Raw genomic sequence first — 21,516 nt, 5'->3', positions numbered from 1 at the left:
GAATAATTTTGCCCTGAGGAAAAAAATGGTTAATGCTGAATCTTAATGTTCCTCATCTAAATGCTTTTTCTTCCTGCTAAAAACAAGTTTAGAATTAAAGCATATCACTTTACACATATTGCATGCATATTAGTGAGACACAGCTGCTTATGTCCCACTCTTAAGAGCCATATGATTAAGTTATGGGATATCAGATAATCCAAAGTCTCTTTCTATTGGTCACCTTTCACAGACAAAGGCTTTTTAGTTTTAAGTCCATTTAATGACAGAATGTCCAATTCTATAAATGTGTGAGTAATTCCAGTGGAACACCTGTGGCTCCCTCCACTAGAATACAGAGTGGAAGATATAAAATGTCATTACAGTAACATTCACTGTCTGACTTTAACTGACAAAAGCAAAAATATTCAGAGTCAAGGCTGCCACTCCACCCCTGATGTATTCCATCATGCTCAGGTTTCCAGGGTCTCAGAGCAGTAAGTGTGATCTTATATATCATATCCAGTACCAGTTTTTAATCAAAATGAGGTGAATTAAGGACAGAGTTGCTGTTTTCTGGTTTAAGTTTCAGGCTTAGGGGGTTTATTTCCATGGAAGTTTGCAGGGACAGAGTCACTTGACTCCTATAGTAGTTAACAGGAGGGATGGGACAAATTCTTCCTGCACCATTTGGAAAATTTAGCACCTAACCTTATTTTAATGCCTTTTGCATTTACATTTCTTGGGGTTATTTTAAGTTATATATATATATATATAATAAGAGCGAGAATATTACAAATATTTTGTTTCTATTTTAATACCTTTGATGAGAGTCTGAGACGTCTAAAGAATGGTGGGGAAATACATTCCAGGGGATCTAGACAGTCGAAGGAACTACTTTGATTCCTCCCTTAGCTCAATCTTTTCTATTGATGTTGTCTTTGCAACCCATGGCAGCAGAACTGCTATGACCCAAATCTAAGCCTGGAAGGTTACAGTAAAATGAATGGGCTTCTTCTGAGTATCCATTCTTTGCATACAATGAGTTAGGACCGAATTTACAACCAAAAGATAAAGCTGTTGAATTTCAGCAGGGTTAAGTTTTGATAGAAGTGTCAGTGACTCTCAAGGCTAGCTCCTGCTCTCAAGGAAGGCAACTTCCAATTGACTTCAGAGAGAGGAGGAGCAGACCCTGTATGGAATAAAAGAAATGGAAGAAGTGATTCTATATGGAAATGGCAGATGTTCAAAGAGGAGTTAATATCAGTATAAAGAATATACATATAACCTAGCAAAAATACACTAAGGACACAAAAGCAACCTCTACATTTGTGAGTCAAAAATCTTGGATTCATAAGAGGAAGGATGGACTACTGATTAGGGTGCTAGCGTGGGTCTCAAAGATTTGGGTTCAATTTCCTGCTTCATCATAGATTTCCCATGTGACCTTCATCTTAGTCCTTCTGCATCTCAACTCCCCATCAGTGAAATGGGAATAACAGCACCATCCTGCCTAACTGGGATATTGTGAGGATAAATACATTACAGATTGTGAAGTGCTCAGATACTACAGCAATGGAGGCTATATAAATACCTATGATAGATATGTGTACTGATCTGACTTATTCAAAAGTTGGGATGAGGCCACCTTTAAAAAGAAGCTGTAAGAGCAATGAAAAGTTCATTTGGAACCAACAAAGCTGTGCACTCCCAGGCTCCTGCTCCTACTAGTTTCAACAGGAACAGATCCATGTTGTCAAGAAACACCAGCTACCAAGGATTAGAAAGATTAACAAATGAAATTAAAGGTGAAGCGGTAAAAATGTATTGGGAATACTATTTAAGATCCAAAATCAGTCACCAAAGATGGGCTCCATGCCAGAATTTTGCAGGAAGAGGCAAAGGAACAGGGAAGCTTTAACAAATATCTTTGGAGGGAGAGGAAATGCCACTGGATGGGAGGACTAATGTAATAACAGCTCTAGGGAAGATCAAGGAAATTAAACACTAGTAAGCCCAACTTCAGCAGTGGGGAAGGTATTGGAAACACTAATCAGGGACAAAATAGGGAAAGTTATGATTTAATTAAAGATATTCAGCATGGATTCACAAAAGGGAGATCATACGTAACAAAACTAATAGAATATTTTGAAAAAAAAATAAAGAAAAAATAAAATCATGAAGAAAGCCGTGAGCATGATTTACTTGGACTTTAAGAAGGCTTTTGCTGCACTACCTCCTGAAAGAATAATTTACAATGTGAGTAAGTTTTCAAGAGAGGGTGAGCTGAATACTGGATAAAGAACTGGATAGGATATTGAAGGCACAGCTTTTACTTACATTAACACAGAGAGATTAGGACTATGGGAGGTGTTGGCTGGTGTCCCACAAGCATCACTAATAAGCTGATTTTTTTCACTTTCTGTATCAGTGACCTGAAAGAAGAAATCTACAAGAAAGGGGGATGAAATTTACGCAATATAGAAAATGGAGGGAAAGCTGCAGACTGTAAAAATGAGGGTGTCAAAAAATGAAAAATGCAGAATGTCTTTGAGGGAATATGGAAAGAGATTTTATACAATTCAATAAAGAAAAATTTAGGGTGAACTACGTACAAAGAGAAAAGGAATGACATGCTTAGAGTTCTCATCAACTAATGGGGACGCAACAGAAGTGCTGTGAGGAATTCTGAATAAAGTGCTAAAATCTTAATCACAAGACCTAACAGCAGCACAAAAAAGTAAAGATACCTCTGATATACACACACTGAGGTATTGACTGTAAAGTGTTAGAAACCCTTTGTGCACTTTATAACAGAATAGCAAAGAAATAATTTGGAATATTGTACATCAGCTTTGACAACATTATCATTAAAAAAATTGAGGAAGTACAGGATATCAAGTGACAAAATTATCTTAGTCAAAAACAAACCAGATCTATATTCCTTAGACGAGGAGGTTAAGGAGTACGGAACTGCTATAGAAGGCTACTTAAGCTAGTGTCATAACTAACAGCAATTGGGCATGAACTGATGCTAAGAGAAAGTAGGCACAAAAGGAATTCAGATGGAATTTCTTATGGCATATGCCACCAAGGACAGCAGTAGCAAAAACTTGTGTAACAAACTATTACAGAAGGAGTTGCTCAAAAGAAGGAAAGAGAGAGTGTGTAAGTGATGGTTATCCCTGACCTTCCATCCTAAATAACCTCAAAACATATGAGCCATGATTTAAAACAGACATTTGCAGGCAATTGCATGCATATCATGGGCCCGATCCTCAGCTGGTTTAAGGTGGCTGAGCTCCATACATTTCCATGTGTATATATAATGTATGGGTCCAAATAAGTGAAATGCATGCACAAATTAGGTGTAGGTATATACACATATCCAGGTAGGTATCTGGCTGGCCATGAAAATGCACCAATACCTGACTGGACATGTATCTATGGCCCAGATCCCAAAAGGGAGTTGAACGCCCCAGTACCTTGCAGGATCTTGGCCTGTGTGCATAGGTTATGCATATACAAAAGTCCATGTGCTTAGAAAACTGATACTTCTATTTTTCAGATTCTAAGAAAATATATAGAATGAATTTAAGCCTTAATGGCATACATACTTTTTGATGATAGTAGTGGATCTCATGAACCATGTATGAAGTCAGTAGAATGATTATGCCAAAAATCTTATTCCACAACCCATCATGAAAATGAATAGGATTTAAATACTATACTATCCAGGAGGCCCCGTCCCAGTCAGAATTAGTGCCCCATTGTGCCATGTGCTATACAAACGCACACATATACACACATACACAATTATCCCTACTGCCTTTCAACCTAGGCATCATTAATTAGCTGTTTACTAAGGGTTTGTCTACATAGGGAGTTATTCCAGACTAGCAATTCCTGATTAACTCCATGTGTGGATGCTCTAATTCTGGAATAAATGTGTCTACACATATTGTTACTCAGGAATAGTTAATCCACTTTAAAATTCACACCCTACTTTTTTCTGGATTGACTTTCATGTGTAGACAACCTCTTACAAGCACTGTTCCATAAGGATAGAACAAGAAGCAATGGGCTTAAACTGCAGCAAGGGAGGTTTAGGTTGGACATTAGGAAAAAGTTCCTAACTGTCAGGGTGGTTAAACACTGGAATAAATTGCCTAGGAGGTTGTGGAATCTCCATCTCTGGAGATATTTAAGAGTAGGTTAGATAAATGTCTATCAGGGATGGTCTAGACAGTATTTGGTCCTGCCATGCGGGCAGGGGACTGGACTCGATGACCTCTCGAGGTCCCTTCCAGTCCTAGAATCTATGAATCTATAAGTGGGCTTTGAGGAAGGATTTCAGTGACAGATTGGAAAGGGAGTTCTTTGTACAGGGATAGTGTAGAAGAAGAAGGTGGAGGCACATAAGAAGGTAATCAAGGCTGACATCCCTGTCATAGCAAAGGGTGCAGGAAGTGACGTGATAAGACACCAACAAGACATGGTTAGAAGATAGAAATATAAAGGCTCTATACGCTATAAAACTGATATTTTCAGACCAGCCTGTAGTGAAAATCGGAAGCCTGATCCAAACCTAACTGAAGTCAATGGAAAGTCCCCCACTGATTTCAATCATTCGATCAGGCCACAAATGCTGCACTCATTCTTACTTTCTCTCCATCAACACTTGTTTTATTTGTAGCTATATTACCAAACAGCACTAAAACTGGCAAATAATGTTTCCCACTGATCTAATATTACAACAGGGATTAGCCAGTTTTTATAATGAAATACAGCATCCGGTCTGGATATTCACTTAGAGGCATCAATATACCTATAACCCCAATTAATGGCAATGAGAATGACACATGCTTTGGAAAGAATTATCGCCAACTATCAGCCTTGTGTATTTAAAATGGCTGAATAACAAATCCCTAAAAACTGTGAAACCCCAACAGCCCCTTAACTACAATGTCACAGTCTACAAGTTCAGTGTAATAAATACTAAAAATATATAGATTGTAAGACTAAGACGTGGATCAATAGTTAGGGACAGAAGGGGGGGGTGAGAGAGAGACAAAGATAAGTTCATAGCACTCAAACAGCATAACAAGAAATTAATGAGTATGTTAAAGGTGCACTGTCCATTATGGCTTAAATTTTCCAATAGCTAATTGGGAAATGACAAACAATTACCTTCAAAATTGTAAAGAAACAGGCAGATACTATATATTATTTGCAGTTAAAACAAAACAAACAACCAAATACAAAATTGGAGTTGTTTGTTTGTTTGCCATATTGCCCGTTCACTGTGAGATTTCTAAAAAGAGAGGATTTGTTAGCTGGATATAAAGTGGGTCTCTTTAACTTTGGCCTAACTTTATCCCCTGCAGCTTCTCTATAACAGGATGATGAATGGCACAGGAATTCAGGGTTCCTCTGCTGAATCACCCGCATGTCAGGTGCTTGTGTTCTGTATGAAGATTCAATCTAAATTACTGAGGAATCATAGTGGCAGGTGATCTTCAACCAGGAAATAACAGGAGGGAGGGGTATCAAAGTATCTTTCTTTTTCTTACTGAACAGAGGGTGCTACGGATGGAATAGGGGGCCTTCAGGGCAAACCCTAGAAGCAGCTGACCTTGGGGAAAAGGCTTAGGCTGAGCTTTCTGTTTTGTTGTTATACTTACATTTGTTAATAAAGCCAGGAAGGGAGAAAGTTTGAATTATATACCTGGTATATGCATGCTTTGTTCAGAGGAGGGTGGGCTCCTAATTTTCTTACACTCCCCCCAAAAAGATTTTCATAAAGATAAGAATATGGAAACTGATTCAGTTATCTAAATATACTAAACCTTTAATTTACAACAGAGCCTAGTTCAGTGCCCCTTAACGATAACCAGAACCATGAATACAAGGCTTCTTGAATGAAAACAAAGCGTTAAAATACCTGTCTGGATTTTCTCTTGAAAATCAGTCATTGAGAATCATCTGTCAGTAAGACAAAATTAATTACTACATGTAAAATTGAGAAAATCAACACAAATTTAAATATTACATAATATTACAAAAAATATTATAAAAATCCTATTGTTAATTAGTGATGCATGTGTACCTTTTTTAATAACCAAAAATAGCCAAGATTTACCACTGTTATACATCCAATTTTAAAAAGTGTGTTTTTTTTTTAAATTTTCATTGACTATAGAAGCTTTGGAAAAAGCCTTCTATGAAATACAGTAACTTGCAAAATTCAGTCATCTTTTTGAATATTTGTTAAAGGGTTGGTGCTGAAGAAACCACGTTAGCTTAAGTGTTAGATGCGTGAGCTTAGCAGATAGAGTAAATAGAAGCCCTAACCACTTCATTCCCTAAAATCAGGGCAATTATCATGCTATCCCAGTGCAAATATTTTATTAATTTATGCAAAGCTGGTTTTACTTAGACAATTAAATCAATTGCTGTAAATACATTAAACATGTTTTTATATTTAAAATGTGAATTTAACCCTGTATTAAATTTTTTAGGCCTTATTCGAGAAGATTGTATATGTTTACAATTAAAAAAAGATTAAAAGGGCATTTGAAATTTGGCAGTGACCTCATGCACTAGGGCATGACTAGGGCTCAGTGGAATCCAACATCCCCCCTCCAAAAATGATTTAAAAATTCTAGCTGTCATTTTATGTACAATATATTTACCAAAAGGAATGATTTCTAAAAATATATCTATATACCCTCTCTCTATAATGGAGGCATCGCATTTGCATTATCTCCTTAAACACTGCTTAGCTTAACCACTTTTCAACACATAACCTGCTGTCCTTTCAATGAGAACTATTCTATGATTACAAGGGATAAGATGCAAGCTTGGTCTGGAATTCTGGCCTTGTACTCACAAGTACCGATTTAAGGCTGACTCTGTATGCTTTCTTTCTTTTTTTTTAAATAGACGACAGTTCATTTCCAACTTCATTCCCCCTCCTTCCAAGCATCCCCACTCCCCCAAACAAGAAAGATTGTTTTGTGAATGCTGGATCATGTTACTCTATTCTGTTTTAGGGAGCAGAATTATACATTGTGTAACAAAATGGAGAAATAGATCTACGCACCCAGCAGAGGACACAGGGGGCTGGAATTTTAATGTTGTTCCACTATCTATCGACAGGGATAACAGCAAATATTTCATTTCACTTTTCCAAACTGGCCCTTGTGATGTTTAGCCCAAGCACCTACTACTACTCCACTAAAGTCAGTAGGACTTTTGCCATTGACTTCAGTGGCAGAAGGATTGGGCCACAGAGCTCACACTGTGAGGTTCTGAGTGTCTCAGGTTAGGGACTGAACATCCTTTAGTTTCAAATCAGAATGGAGGACACTCAGCATCTTGCAGTATGGGGCCTCAAATGCTCACCCATGCCTCAGAACCAATTCTATCTATGAGTGCACTCTCGCTGAGCACTGGATTTAGCCCTAACTATTAGTAAGCAAGCGGCTTGTGGCATTTCATAAATTAAAAAGAAAAAACCTACTGAAAAGCAACTAAAAATGTAGTCCAAATCTTTGTATAGCTGCAGAGCACTCGGGCCCTCTAGGAGGGAATGCCTCCCATTAAAGCAATCTCCTTTGGCATTCAGACTGGTGTTGATAGGCTCTGGAGGGAGCTGTTACTAGCCTTCCTTGACCCAAGGGTGTGCCTCCATAATGTAGAGCCCATAGGTGAAAAAAAGGGGGTGGGGACAGATCCTAAGTTGTGATAAAGGTACACCAGTTGAAGATCCATCCCAGAGAATCCCCATACATCCCTTCCCCAAAAGTGATCTCTGTACTGTCTAGGCATCTTGTTTAAATTCTAACCTAACTCTTAAGTTCACTGCCCCAAACTACTTTAACGGTGAGCTGCTTTTTCAATCAACAATAGACAACTATTTAACTTCCCTTTCTCTCTCTGTGATATTTTGGGAATATACTGTACAATTGTCTGTAAAGCACTTTGCACATCTATGGAGTGATAGAAATAATTGATTCTCAATGGGATTTGTATTCTTAAGTCATTCAGGTGCTTTTGAAAATCCATTCCAATAATTCTAATAAGGAGAAATTTCATCCACCTAACCCATTGCTATTAAGTACCAGTCTGGAACAGAGCAGACTTCCAAAAACAAAGTGACCACACAATTAAAAATTAAAAACACAAAGTCGGTGGTCAGTATTACTACTGCCACTACTTCAGGACAGAATCACTCCCACACGTTCTTCTTGGCTAAATCAAATGCGTGTTACAAAACACTGCTCCTACTGCTAGAACAGCGCCATCAAGAAAACTCCTACAGCCACAGGTGCACTAGAAATATGTTGAATATCATATTCAGAGAGACAACTCAGAAGAAAAGCACCGTGGAAAGCACTATGAATTGCCATGGCAAAGGCCTAGGCTCAATTCTCTGGCACTTATTCTCTCCCCAGACTGGCAAGGGTTCAGTGCGCAGCAGGCTTAGTTCCTTTTGGAAGGCAACACTTCTTGGTCCTCTGCTGTGACACTCTATAAGGCCAAGCAAGGAGAAGCACTGATAATTTGGCAGATCCAGCATTTCATTGTCAAAGAAGGTCAGAGTAAAAGTTCTCCATTAAGAACCAGGAAGAAAAATTTCCTCTGATGAGGATATAAAAAGAAAAAGGGGGGAAAAAAAAAAAAAAAAAAAAAAGAATGAACGCTGGCTGCCAAATTCAAAAAAATCAATTATTCTGCTGAACACCAGTAGTGATAAATATAGCTGTCTCTACCCCCTCGTCCTCCTCCATAGAACAAATTGTTAAAAGACCCAACAAGCTGTTGAACTACAACCCTCAGTACCGTGCCATCACTTTAAAAGTACAAACCAAAAAATCTTGTAAAACAGAAGCTACAAATCTCCAGACAAGATTTTGGATTTGCCATCGGTGAATCCCCATGTCTGTTCTGTTAGGTTTAAAACTTCCATTCTGCATTTGATGTGTGACCAAACACGTGCAAATCAAAGCTTGAAAATCACCCAACAGAGTCCAGATCATGACTACAGTTTTTGATTCATTCCATCTGAAGAGCAAATCCCCACAGTCACTTAAACACCCCTAAGATCTTCTTCAGCTTTGAAAAAAGCATTTGTCATCATCATTGTCTTTGGTCCAAATGTTGTACTTTTTAATGCAAAATAAGGTTACCGAAAGCGGTGATAAATACTGCTCCTCAAGCAATATGAATAAAAAATGGTGGTGACAAACTGGTTTCTGTGAAGGTGGGTCCTACTGAAGACACTACACTAGTATTAGCAGGCACAGTAATATGCTTCACTTCTTCAATGTATGGTTGATAAACTAGGGAAAATTTAATATGGTGGGGTGATAACACTGGACACTAAGCCTATCCATAAGCGTAGCACAGGGGCAGGCAGCTCTGCCCACACAGAGCCCCACTGAAGGCAATGGGAGAGTGGATGAAGTCAGTGGGAGTCTGTGTGGAGGCAGTCATGTCCCTGTTCCCTTCATAGTGCAGGAACAGGGCCCAACTTTGCCTTTTTTGTGAAATTTCTCTTTTAAACTATAGTCTTTTACAATTTTTTATTTACTTTTCAAGTGATGACACTAAATGAAAGTGGTGCAATTCCAAGTGTCCAGGGTCACAATGACAATCTTCAGAATATTGCCTTAACCAAGAAACCCATGAAGAGATGCACATAGATAGAATTGGAGCTGGGACCCTTCAACGTGAGGGAAACCACAAGCAAAAGGCAGAAGTATTATTCTAATTGGATGTTTAGTTGCTAGTGCATCTAAATAAATCAGTCAGTTGCACCTTGTAGTGACAAAGGCCACCAAAATGTGATTTCTGATTGTTTTCCAGCTTATGGCTGGTGGGGAGGGGCTGGTACATGAATATCTGTTAATAAAACAGTAACTCATGGCAAGCCTCAAAGCTGTCTTAACACTTCTACACTCAGGCACTATCTACAAGGAGTGCATATGTGCCAATCTGCCTCTGGTTGCCAAACTGAGAACATGAATGATAATTCTGGACACCATTTTTGGTTTTTTCTCTTCAGCTGTGTACACTTAAAAAAAAACCCCTAAGAAACGAAGAATCTTTATATAAATTGAAGAACAGTCAGCAGATGGTATCATCTAGACCCATCTAATTCCAGGCCAGAAAACCTAAATCCCAGTTGTAGACAAGGAAATAAAGAAAATTTTATAGTGATTAATAGGGGAGAATAGTGACAAATAGAAAACTCTGAGGATATTGTCTTTGTCTCAAGCATGAAATCCTTATAGAGAGTTATTATATGTAGTGATGGGGGACATGGATAACATGCAAACACAGTGTGACTGATTCTGTTCTTACTCATAACTGTAAATCCAGGAGTTATTCCTGATTTACACTAATGTAAATGGGATCAGAATCAGACCCCATCTCTCTTTTTCTGAGTAAGAAAATCTGTAAACTATTAAAACTATGAAATGAAACACCAGTTTCCCAAATACCTGCACTGACAAAATATATTCCACTGCTGATTCATCTATAGTATTTGTCAGTTTCTTTCTTTAGGTATCTAATGAGGAGGAAGTGAGGAAGACCACAGAAAAACTGGGAAAGACCATGATTCCTGACTAGTACATGCAGTGAAGGGGCTTATATGCTTTTCACATGAGCACATACTATGTTTTCCATATTGTTTAAATGTGGTCACCTTTGACTTCTTACTGTACACGTAACTAAATTACAATTGGCTCAATGCTAACAAAACACAGCAAATAAAGACAGAATCAGGTCAGACTTCTGTTCTAATTATCTAACTGGTTTTCCAACCTTGCACAGGATTTGACCATAGCCAAAAAAGCAAAAGGCAGAACAAAACACAAAAGAAGGAACCTGCAGCAGCTAAGAACTGAGAGTCAGAAGTACATTTTCACAGGAGGCTGGGACCCACATTCCCTTTCTGTGGGTGCAATTTGTATCCAGAAAATGAATTTTAGCCACAAGTCTAAGTAGTTTCATCTCCAACTATCTGATTTTCACCTGCAAGCAGGTAGCTCAAAGCTCAAATATCCGAATTCTGCATTGAGTTGTGGGTAGAAATTTGTGGGTGCAAACAGTACATGTCAAAGGGAGACACCACATTACTGAAAATGTACCCATAATGGGATAACAGGCACCCCCAGGGCAATATACCATCCCATATAATTATCTGAAGTGGAGAACTAGAATTCACTATAACTTGTATTATTACAGCTACTATTAAGCGTTTGGGAGGGAGTTGCTTAGTCGTTCGCTTGTTATTCATTTCTATCATTTCAACAAACTCGGCGAATTTGATTCTTTCCTATTTTCATATACAGTGTTATGGGGGAGAGGGGTCTATTTTCTGAAGCAAACATTTCAATTTTCTTTCCATAGGTTTCCATAGGTTACCCTCAGACCAAGAGTATGAATAAATATATGTACTGTAGCTACATAAATATAAGCACACTAATCCATTTTTCCTAATATTAAACATATAAACACTAATCCATTCTCTGTATGAAATGTAAAACTTCACATGTTCTGTTCAAGCTCATTACTGACTAGTACCTTAAGCTTGTCAAGTGCTTCAAAGGAGCTTTCCAAGAGAAGTTTGTAGTTAAGCATATGGTAAGCTCGTCCAGTCCATATGACTGGTTGAGCATCGACCATTACTGTTGAAACACGTTTCCCTTAATATTATGACAGTATTTGTCAATGAAAATTAAATTGCTGTCAAACTTTTCCCACTAACTTACAGCACAACACTCAGAGAGCCAGCTCTATGACTCAAGCCAATAAGATCTCTTCTAAATACTCATCCATTTTACCCGCTTGTGAAAAGGTCCTTACGGATTTATTTGTGGCTTTAGCAATAACTAATATGAGTTTTCAGATTTTTCTAAATATTTCACTTTACTCCAAACCAATATATATGAAATCATATTTGATTTATTTAAGGTGGGCTTCCTTAATTTCCTCATTAATTGGTTCAAAATTTGTGAGTGTATCTGTGCAAAATCCCACACAATTATTTAATTGTGTATAAAGCTACCTATTTTGCATGCACGTATGTGGCAAACTAGCTGCATTTGCAAATATGAAGTCTGATCATCCAAACACTTACACTTGTGAGTAGTATCGTCTGCTCAGATGTGTTTGCAGGATCAAGGCCTTCGTTGGTGTTATTAAAAAGACTCAAGCAAAATTTGACCCAGAAAGTCTAAAAGACTACACATTTAAAATGAAAGATTACTGCATTTACTCTACTAAAATAATTCAGTAGCAGCTTATTGATGCTATTTTATTGGATTTTTTTAAAAAATATGCTATTAATTTCTTCCTCACTTTTGAACAAAATTTCACCTTTCATACAAATGACTAAGAACAGCAGCACCTACAAATATAATGCATTTCTGCATGGAATAATTACATTAACCATACCTCTATTTCTTCAAGTTTATTGAAACTTTCTAAAGAACTGTATTATAAGCATCAGACTTAAAGAAAGATGTCAGTGATGAGTAAGTAGTTTGGCAGGAAAAATATATAGACAGGTATATCAAGTGCAACATAATACCTACTTGCATCAAGTAATCAGAGTAATGGTTACCATTTTTCATTTGGTGTGTAACCCTTGCCCCTACGCACACATGAATCCAATCTTACCTACCATCTTAAGAAAATACTTTTATAGTGAGGCTGACTTATCAGATCAGTGTGGAATTTTACCTCTTTGTTATTGTTCTCTGTCCCTTTCATGAACAAATTTTCTCATTAGAACAAGCAGCTAGTACCTTAACATCCTCAAACCTATTTTCCATGTTTGCACACACATTTACTGAAAACAACTGGGCAAAGTTTTTACCAATTTTGCTTATAATCCAGGGAGTTGTTTGTTGGTGCCCTAACATTTTGTAACAATTCCTACAGATTTTCGAGAACAATAGTCTTAATATGTGGAGATGTCTATTTTAAGCACTCATGTGGTGATTTTCAAAAAGGCCTCTGGGAGTTAGAAGCCCAACTTTACTGACTTTCTGTGGCAGTTGGGTACCTAACTCCTTTAGAAAACTCCATCCATAAGGCCTTTTGAATTAATGGGAGTTAAATCAAACACTTCAGCAGAGACTTTTAAATTCATCTTATATGCAGCAGTATGTATGAATATGCAATAGTAAGTGGTGTATGCCTTTCAAACCTGGTCATAGCTGAGATGGCTACAGATCCTAAGAACCAAACTTGGCCTTTGGCAGTATATATGCAACATCTATTGAATTTGACCACAGAATACAGTAACTAATATAGTATTCAAATGCAATAACTAATAAGTACTCAGGGATCCATATCTTTTTAAAAGTTATAGACATTAAGTGCCCTTTCTGGTGCTGCTATTAGTAGTGGAATAATCAACATGGTGAGCTTATATTGTGACAAAAGCTAAAAGCAAGACATGTTTCATTCTTTTGATCTGGGGCTGCAGAAAAACAAATCAGAGGGCATATGGCTTTTTTAGTTTTGTGATATCTCTGAAGAGGGTACAGGAAAGCACCCAGGTGCTGTTACATGTTGAGCTTTTCACATAAACAATTTTCTACCTTTAAACTCAGTGGGCCAGATTTCAGTTGCAGCCAGTAACCCAAAACCTAATTTTGGCAGTTTGTTGTACTTAGCTACTCTGCTGGGAAATGCATCATCATCCCCCCAAATCCAGACATAACATTAAAATCTGGAGAAGAAGGAGATGTCTATTCATCTCTCTTACCTGGAGAGAGAGACACACACAAAGATTAAGACTGAAAAAGGGATACAGGATAAGAAAGAATTCCAAAATGACAAGTGCACATAAAGCATCAACCTTTTTTAATCTGAGATATTTCTTTGAGGAATGATTTGCAACTCAAAACGGTACTTGTGTGGCATGCACATGGCTTGGATATGATGAGCAGTTGGAGCAAAGATTAGCTGGAAACTCTAGCTGAAAAACATGGGAGAGGGCTGATTTTTCTCTGTGTTTGAAGGCGATAATGTCACACCAGCCCATCACAATTTCAGCAGATAGATGATGGAATTTCAGTCCCATTCTTGACATCCAGTACACAAACAGGTACATTTTGGCAGCTTAACAAAAGCCAATGTGGGTGGCAAGGTAGCTGCAAATTTAAGCATGAATGCTCTGGATGTGGGGGCTTGCACCTGATTACCAGATGCTTCAAGCAGATGGCCAGGGAGACGAGAGAACAGGTCTCATGGTTACTTTGATAGGGTTACGAAAAACACCAAAACCAGAGAGAACAGAAAAAAGAAATGTTTCCCTGACTGCACAAGATACCAAGATCAACTGGAACACAAATACATTTTACACATTCTTTACCGGACACAAGAGGTAAGTCCCAGAATTTGACTGATGATTAAAAATCAACAGTAAAGTTTTCAATAATGTGGCTCAAAAAAATGTTGGAGCTAAATAGAACTGGAAGTTGTCATTTGAGCACAGGATATTAACACACAGTAGGGTTTCCTCTTTGGAAAGTTCAATAGAAAGTTATAAGAGACTTTATAGTGATGAATAACTCATTATATGCAGAAGGAGAGTCAATATATGCTCTCTGTGAGTGATTGCAAATCAACTATTTAACAAACAGTCAAAAATGTCCGAGCTTGCACTGAAGGGCCATTACAGATGAAAGCCAAAACTAAACAATTTGTTTCATTTTTTACCAATGAACTCAGATACCATAACAAATTATTCTCTCTAACAAAAAGACAATATCATGAGGGGAAAGGTGGTTCATCATTGTGTGACTTGGGGTGTAACTTTACAAGTCTAATCCTCCTCCGCAACAGCAAGTATGTGGACAAAACCGTGCAATGGCTTCAATCCTCTATTATATCAGGAATGATTGTTGCCTCCCTAAAATCATTCCCATAGCAAGGTTAGGTAAGTAAGCATGGGTCTGCTTAGTATTTGGATAGGAGACCTCCCAGGAAATCCCAGGCGCTGGGATTTTAAAGAAAGCCCCTCTTATAAACTTAGATGTCATTAGATGTCTGATGTCATTACTGAACTAGTGCGGCAGAATGGTGTCAGGAAGTGGTGATGTGTTACTTGTGTTGATTTTTTCATGAAATGTAAAACACAAAGAATTGGTCACCAGAAATCAATAAAAATTTCATGGCATGTTTTGTAAAAGTAGATGTTTTAGCCCTGGTATCCTGGCCAAAATCCCATTCTAATAATTAAATTCTGCCAATTTAACTTCCCATTGTCGTTTCATTTAGATATGTTATCCTTCACGACTCCTCCCCGACACTTTTGTATTGCATTGCCACTGTGTTTCCAACCAGAGATGGCTGCATTCCTTTGGGGAGTGAAATGATCCATGCATGCCCAGGTGCTACATAAATGTATAACATTAATATTATTAATACATGGAAAAATCATCTCTCGATGATAAACATATAAGGGGACCATTTATGCAGTCCTCACACAAAACTCCCATTGACTTCAATATGGGCAAAGACAGCAGGATTGGGTCCATATACAGAAATATGGTAAATGGAAAATATATTAACTGTGAAAGTCTGTGTTAAATATATATTTAAATATGAATACACAGACATTATTCTATTTAACATAGTTTGAAATATCTAAGCTTAGTAATATTTTGCAATACAAAAGTGGACCAAATATTTATATGCAACATATTATACTTGTAAAATATATTCTTGATTACATACGCCTGAATCTGGATCTTAATCTTTCACTCACTGGGCCAAGAGGAGGTAAGAACATGGCAGAGCTGAAAGACTCTGTGGCTGGGAACGCCTCAATGGCTGACTTGAGGGGGCAACAGTGCCATAGCTCCTTGTTGGTCTGTGTTTGAAACAGAATGAAATTTTTTGCTGGAGGGCTGTGGCTCTCTTCTTTCAGGTGTGAAGTAATAGCTGGTGGGAAGAGCAAATGGGAGGAGAAAGTCCAATTACTGACTCCTTCCTGCTGCCAAAGGCTTGGATCCCAGCGTTTGGAATCACCCTATGCTAGGGGGCATGCCACATGAGAAATCCAGCTGGTACCTGTGTAGGGGCTGGGGAGGCTTCATGGTGGAGGAGTGATTGTCTCCACAGCCAGAAAACAAACAGACAAATAAATAAATAAAAGAAAAAGAAAAAATGGATGTGCAGAATTCCTTACCATACTCTGGCCACAGGAATTTTTGCTTGACATCTGACTGACAATCGAACAGATTCTCTTTTTACTTCCCCAGTGTCAGTAGTCTGGCATGTTTTTAATACATACAGAGCCAACTTTGTGTGTGTGTGTGTGTGTGCGCGTGTGCATGCATGCGCGCAAAGAATACGGAGCACAGCACTTCAAGGAATGAGATAAAGCGGAACGTGGAGGAAAACATTAGCTATAGAGAAGAAACAAGAATCTTACTTACTGCGGCCTCTCCTCTTTAGCGTTCTAATCATTATAGCACATCCGCTCAGCATTACTTTTTCCTTCTGTACAAATAATTAAGACACCTGTGTTCTTTTTATTCAGCAATCCACATTTTAAAGAAAGCCCCTCTTCTAAGCTTAGATAGTTTTTTTACTGTGTTTCAGCTAACAAAACAACAGTGACTCACATTGCTAAAGATTCATAAGGGGGGGGGGAGTAGTAATTTTTAAAAAAATTAACAACCCCACCCCCCAAAAAACCCCTTAACATTAATCTGCTTCAAAATGGCCGGTGGCCCCATACAACTTTGAAATCTGAATAAACTCCTGGAGGTGACTCTTTGCCAGCATTTTCTCCTATGCCAGCTCTCTCACAAACGAACAGCTTGTATCTCCATGAAAACCAATGGATGGAACAAATTGTATTAAATTATGTAAAATGATACTAAAGAGCACAATCTATCAGTGAAAAAAATATATTTAAAAAATGGAAAATCTTGTTTTAATAAATTTGAGAATATTATAGAAGACAATTAGGAGGGGAAAATGCTAAATTTTTATTGCACTTAAAGGGATGTCTTGTGGCTATAAGCAAGAAGTGAGATTTATCCTCTCATAGGCCAGACAAACATAATTCTTTGGTGCTTTTGACACCTGAGTTATTTAGCCTTCCTCATACTTCAACATGTAGAGAAATCCAATCTCTATGAAGCTGAGCATAGCCCTGTGACATCTCAAATTGTCCCTCCCCATCACACTGTAGGAGCTGTCATTGCACATTATGGATCCAAACTTCCTTCCGTTTCATTCAGATAACCCCTCCCACACACACACACTTTTTTTTGGAGGGGTGGGAGAATGTAAATAACTGTAATTAGCATCAAATTTGCTATATAGTGAGAAAATTATTAAAAATATTTTAGACACCTTTATGAGACCTTTGATGATTTAAATGTACTATGTCTGTGCAGAGATCATTCAAGTATCTTTGGCTGATGGTTTTTAAAGTGATGATTTCCAAGCATCAGTCAGTTAATCAAGAACAAAAAGATATCTATTTCTGTACCCAAGGAGGCAGAAGGGGTAGAGGTGTGAGAGCTTTTGGCTGATTTGAATATTTAAAGGACACTATATTGGCATATGATTGGAAATCGTAATTCATGGCTTTGTTCAGATAATACACAATTTTGTGGTTGTGGAGATACAGAATTTCTGCAGGCTTGTGCCCAGTTTAGAACTCAAGGAGCCTAACCTATTTTAGGAGATAAAATTGTCTCCCTACTATGGTAATGGCACATGAGTTCTAGTTTTCCTTTCCTCATTGGATTAATCCCATTGTGCCTATCAGACACAGTATACGGCCAAGGATGATAATGTAAGGAGCTTCCACCAAGTCTGCTCAGGTAGATCTTGGGAGCTGTATTAGAATAGTCTACTTCTCTAGGGCTGACAGGGAGAAATCCTGCATTTAAACAGCTGGACAATCTTAAAACTGTATCACTACTAGTGTAGCAAAACAAAAACCAGATTATTCAGAGGTACTGCCCTCAGTCAAAGAGACAGAGAACCATTAATCCAATCTTAAAGTTAGTTTTAAAAAAAGGTTTTGTATTTTTTTCTTGCAAGAACATGAATCGCAGGCTCACGATCCTTGGTTGCAGAAGACAGTTAATTTAATCTGCAACCATGTTAACTCCCTACATATCCCTATCGCATCTGTGGAAGGACATTTTTATCCCATCTGAATCAGGGTTAGTTTTAACTCTCAATTCCACCCAGTAGTTCTCCACTGCAGATCTTTACAATCCTAAAAAATAAAAATAACGTCTACAGCCAGTAAATCACATACCAGAACAGCTCAGCAGGACAAACATGCATTGTAGCTTCCATAGTCTCACACCCCACAGGGAGCCACAAATAATTTTTGCTCTGAACAGAGCTCATAGAGACCTGGAAGTTTAAAATTGTTCCTGGCTTTCCATTGAATAACACTGGAGTCCTGTAAAAATGCTCTCCCTTCTTGTGGGACAGGAGGAATTTTAAGGCCCCAGGACAGAGGATACAGGACTTGCAGTACGCCTTCTCAATATAGTTATATGCTAGATTTATGGAACCAAATACATCTAATATTTTAAATAAAGAAAATATTTTAAAATCCACACACATACCACAAATAGCTTATGAGGTGATTAGAGCATGGGAGCGAAAGCGAGGCTTTCCTAACGCAACATGACAGTCCATATTACATTTTTGCAACCTGACAGAGCTCAAAGCCCAGCTTCAAATGGTTACATCTTTGCTTTTACAAATAATATTTCCCTGCCTATGTGATCTAGTTGCCACTGACAGCCTACCCTTGTGACTCACAACAGCTGGAGTTTCTAAACTGGCAGCATCACAGTGTGGCATCAGGAAATTTAGGATAAAAACATATAAAATATAAAAATAATTTTAATAAATTCTGAAAAATGTAGAGGCGTAAAGATCCGAGGACTAAAAAAGCATCCTGCTAGAAAAACTATTTTTAAAAAGGCTATTAAGAGGTGTGAAAGCAAAGCTGTCTATTATGTTTCTAAAGAAAGGCACCAAACACTTTTCATACCAACAAATTCTGAGTGACCATTTTTGACAGACCGTTAGCACAAGGTCACTGCCAGTCAGTGGGCTGGAGGCCAGGAAAACCTCCTGGGTGTAAATTATAGAACTTTGTACATTAGAGTGCCCAAACAATTGAGAAGAAAATTGAACTTGCCTAAAACTGTTGGTTTTATATCATCTGAATTAAACATGATCTTCACTGATATTTTCTGGGTTTCTCTTTGGTATCCTTTAAACTGCAGGATAATTTGATTTTTTTCTTCATTATAAAACTAACAGCTATTGTACTTACATATTTTTCATGTTGTAAATTGGAAAAAAAAAAAAACCTTGGGAAAAATATTTCCTCTCCCTATGTGTAACTTCCATTAAAGGCAGCAGAAAAGCCTCAACACATGCATTTGCAGGGAGATATGGAAAGACTCACGACTCGAAATACAAATGCTCCTAATCTGAATGATTAAATTTACCCATAGTAACAGTTTTAAGCATCCAGCTTTTTATCCTGCCGAGTTTGGGAGTGGGTGTAGTACTTTTCTCCTGACTAACTCCAAACAGTTTATGCTTTAAAAAAAACATAGCCATGCAGTGACCAAATAAACAAGTGGATTACTCAAACTGGGACAGAGTAACACAAACAAGGAAAGCAAACTTTACAGAACTGTGCTGGGACACTGACAGTCTAAACAGTGAGCCTGACTCTTTTTAATGGAACATGTTGCCATTTTGTGCATGTGAAAGTTACTATTTGATCTAATATCTAATCTATGGTGCAGCAAAGCAGTGCATTCAACAATTCTTTAGCTTCAGGTTTATGCATCTAATTTAACAACATTTTAAATTATGACTGTTTTTCCAAAAACTGGCTATGTTATTACATAGAATTAAAGCTTATATTTGCCAAGATTTTTTTTAATATGGTATTTAGAAATGGCATGAAGGGGGCAGATTTCCAAGGAGCTGGCAGTCCCTGTGGCTCAAATTTCAACTAATATCAATTGCCTGATGTCATCCCAAAGTAGCAGATTCACAGCTCTATTTCATGATTTGTCTTTCCTCCCTAAGGATTAGGACATGCATGGAACTTTATGAGCGGCATGTCAAAGACTCAGTGCAATTCCACTATTGTGGAAAGACTTCAGTGGGCTTTGGATCAGACCGATAATCTGTGGCACAAATGTGCAGACATTCTTAATTTGGTATAACCCTATCTGTTTTTCTGTATGAAAAAAAGTTTTCATCAGAACCATCTACATTTCAGTGCTCTTCAAACTCAAGGAGAAAACACACCCTTTTTTTTTTAAATCTACTAATGTAAAATGATACATCAAGTGCTTCAAAAAAGCAAGTTTAATAATATTTCTTAGAAGGCTAAGATCTGATTCTGATTTCACTCATACCAGTATAAATTAGAAGTCACTCCATGAAGCCAATAGAATTACACTGGTATAAAAGCGATGTAAATGAGAGAAGGATCCAGCTCACAGGTGTTAGAAGGGAAACGTACTGAACGAAATTCAAATAAATTCATACATGTATATTGCACTATACATGTACTGGAAGTGCCATTTAAACACACAGCAGTTGAATGAAAAAAGAAGGCCTTTCTAAAAACAACGATTTTAAATGCCATTGCAAAACACCATGGGAGCAATTGTTTTCCATTTTCTCCCAAATGTTGTCTGAAAAATCCAAAGACTACATTTGATTAACACGGACCTTCCCTATGTTCAGCACTTCTAAAAATATAAGGACTATGATAAAATACTTATACAGGTGATACACAATTTTTCCATCAGACTTTTATGCAAGAAATTGGGCTTGCATATTATGTATGATTCAAAAAGAATAATTAAAGTCCTACATGGACACATATCTGCCTCAGGGCAGACCTTTTATGTTGTTTTGCATTCTGTGTGTCACTCAGAAGAATTGCAACTGGGAAATGATGTTGAACTAAAATAAGACAAGAACACATTGACTAAAATTATACCCTGTCCAATTTGCTGACACCCCTTTAGACATCTCACCACGAATGCTCTGGTGCAACCACTGTTCCACATATGGGTGACATTTAGACTAGTGCATAGTTGTACATCGACAGCAAATAAAGGATCTGGAGAAATGCAGCCCCCCCCCTTTTATTTGCACTAAAAGATAAATGATACTTACATTTCAAAAGTAAATGAAGGGCATATTTCTGTATTGGATTATATTTGTTTTAGCAAAAAAGTGCATGTATTTGTTTTGGGCAATTAATATATTTGGGTGAGTATAATAAGGAGCCTGAGCCTACACAACAGAAGTTAATGGAAGATTTGGGTGTGCAAGGACTACAGGACTGAGCCTTGTTCTACCAAAAATAGCCTTGCAAAAGTCTTGACACATGAATACATTTAAGTACTATATTCTCTGTCCCAGTGCCTCTGTCTACTACTTGGTTCAGCCCCCAGAGAATCTGAACTA

General features: G+C 37.7%; 1 protein-coding gene across 3 annotated transcripts in view; it reads right to left on the bottom strand.

Annotated features, from left to right (window-relative positions):
- The window catches only part of ZNF536 (zinc finger protein 536), a 228,206-nt gene that overhangs the window by 69,079 nt on the left and 137,611 nt on the right, over positions 1-21,516 (bottom strand). For 2 of the 3 annotated variants that reach the window (XM_026652895.1, XM_026652896.1), the window contains exon 4: positions 5,924-5,964. The exons of the other annotated variant lie outside the window; for it this stretch is intronic. In XM_026652895.1, the coding sequence (XP_026508680.1) occupies positions 5,951-5,964 (14 nt within the window). In that variant the 3' untranslated portion in view covers positions 5,924-5,950. The remainder of the gene's footprint in view (positions 1-5,923; positions 5,965-21,516) is intronic. 3 annotated transcript variants of the gene reach the window in all.

This window comes from Terrapene carolina, unplaced genomic scaffold, assembly GCF_002925995.2.
Source record: "Terrapene carolina triunguis isolate 2854851 unplaced genomic scaffold, T_m_triunguis-2.0 Scaffold130, whole genome shotgun sequence".
In the NCBI taxonomy this organism is placed as follows: Eukaryota; Metazoa; Chordata; order Testudines; family Emydidae; genus Terrapene; species Terrapene triunguis.
Note: the sequence above shows the minus strand (reverse complement) of the source record. Positions and strands in the feature narration are given on the sequence as shown.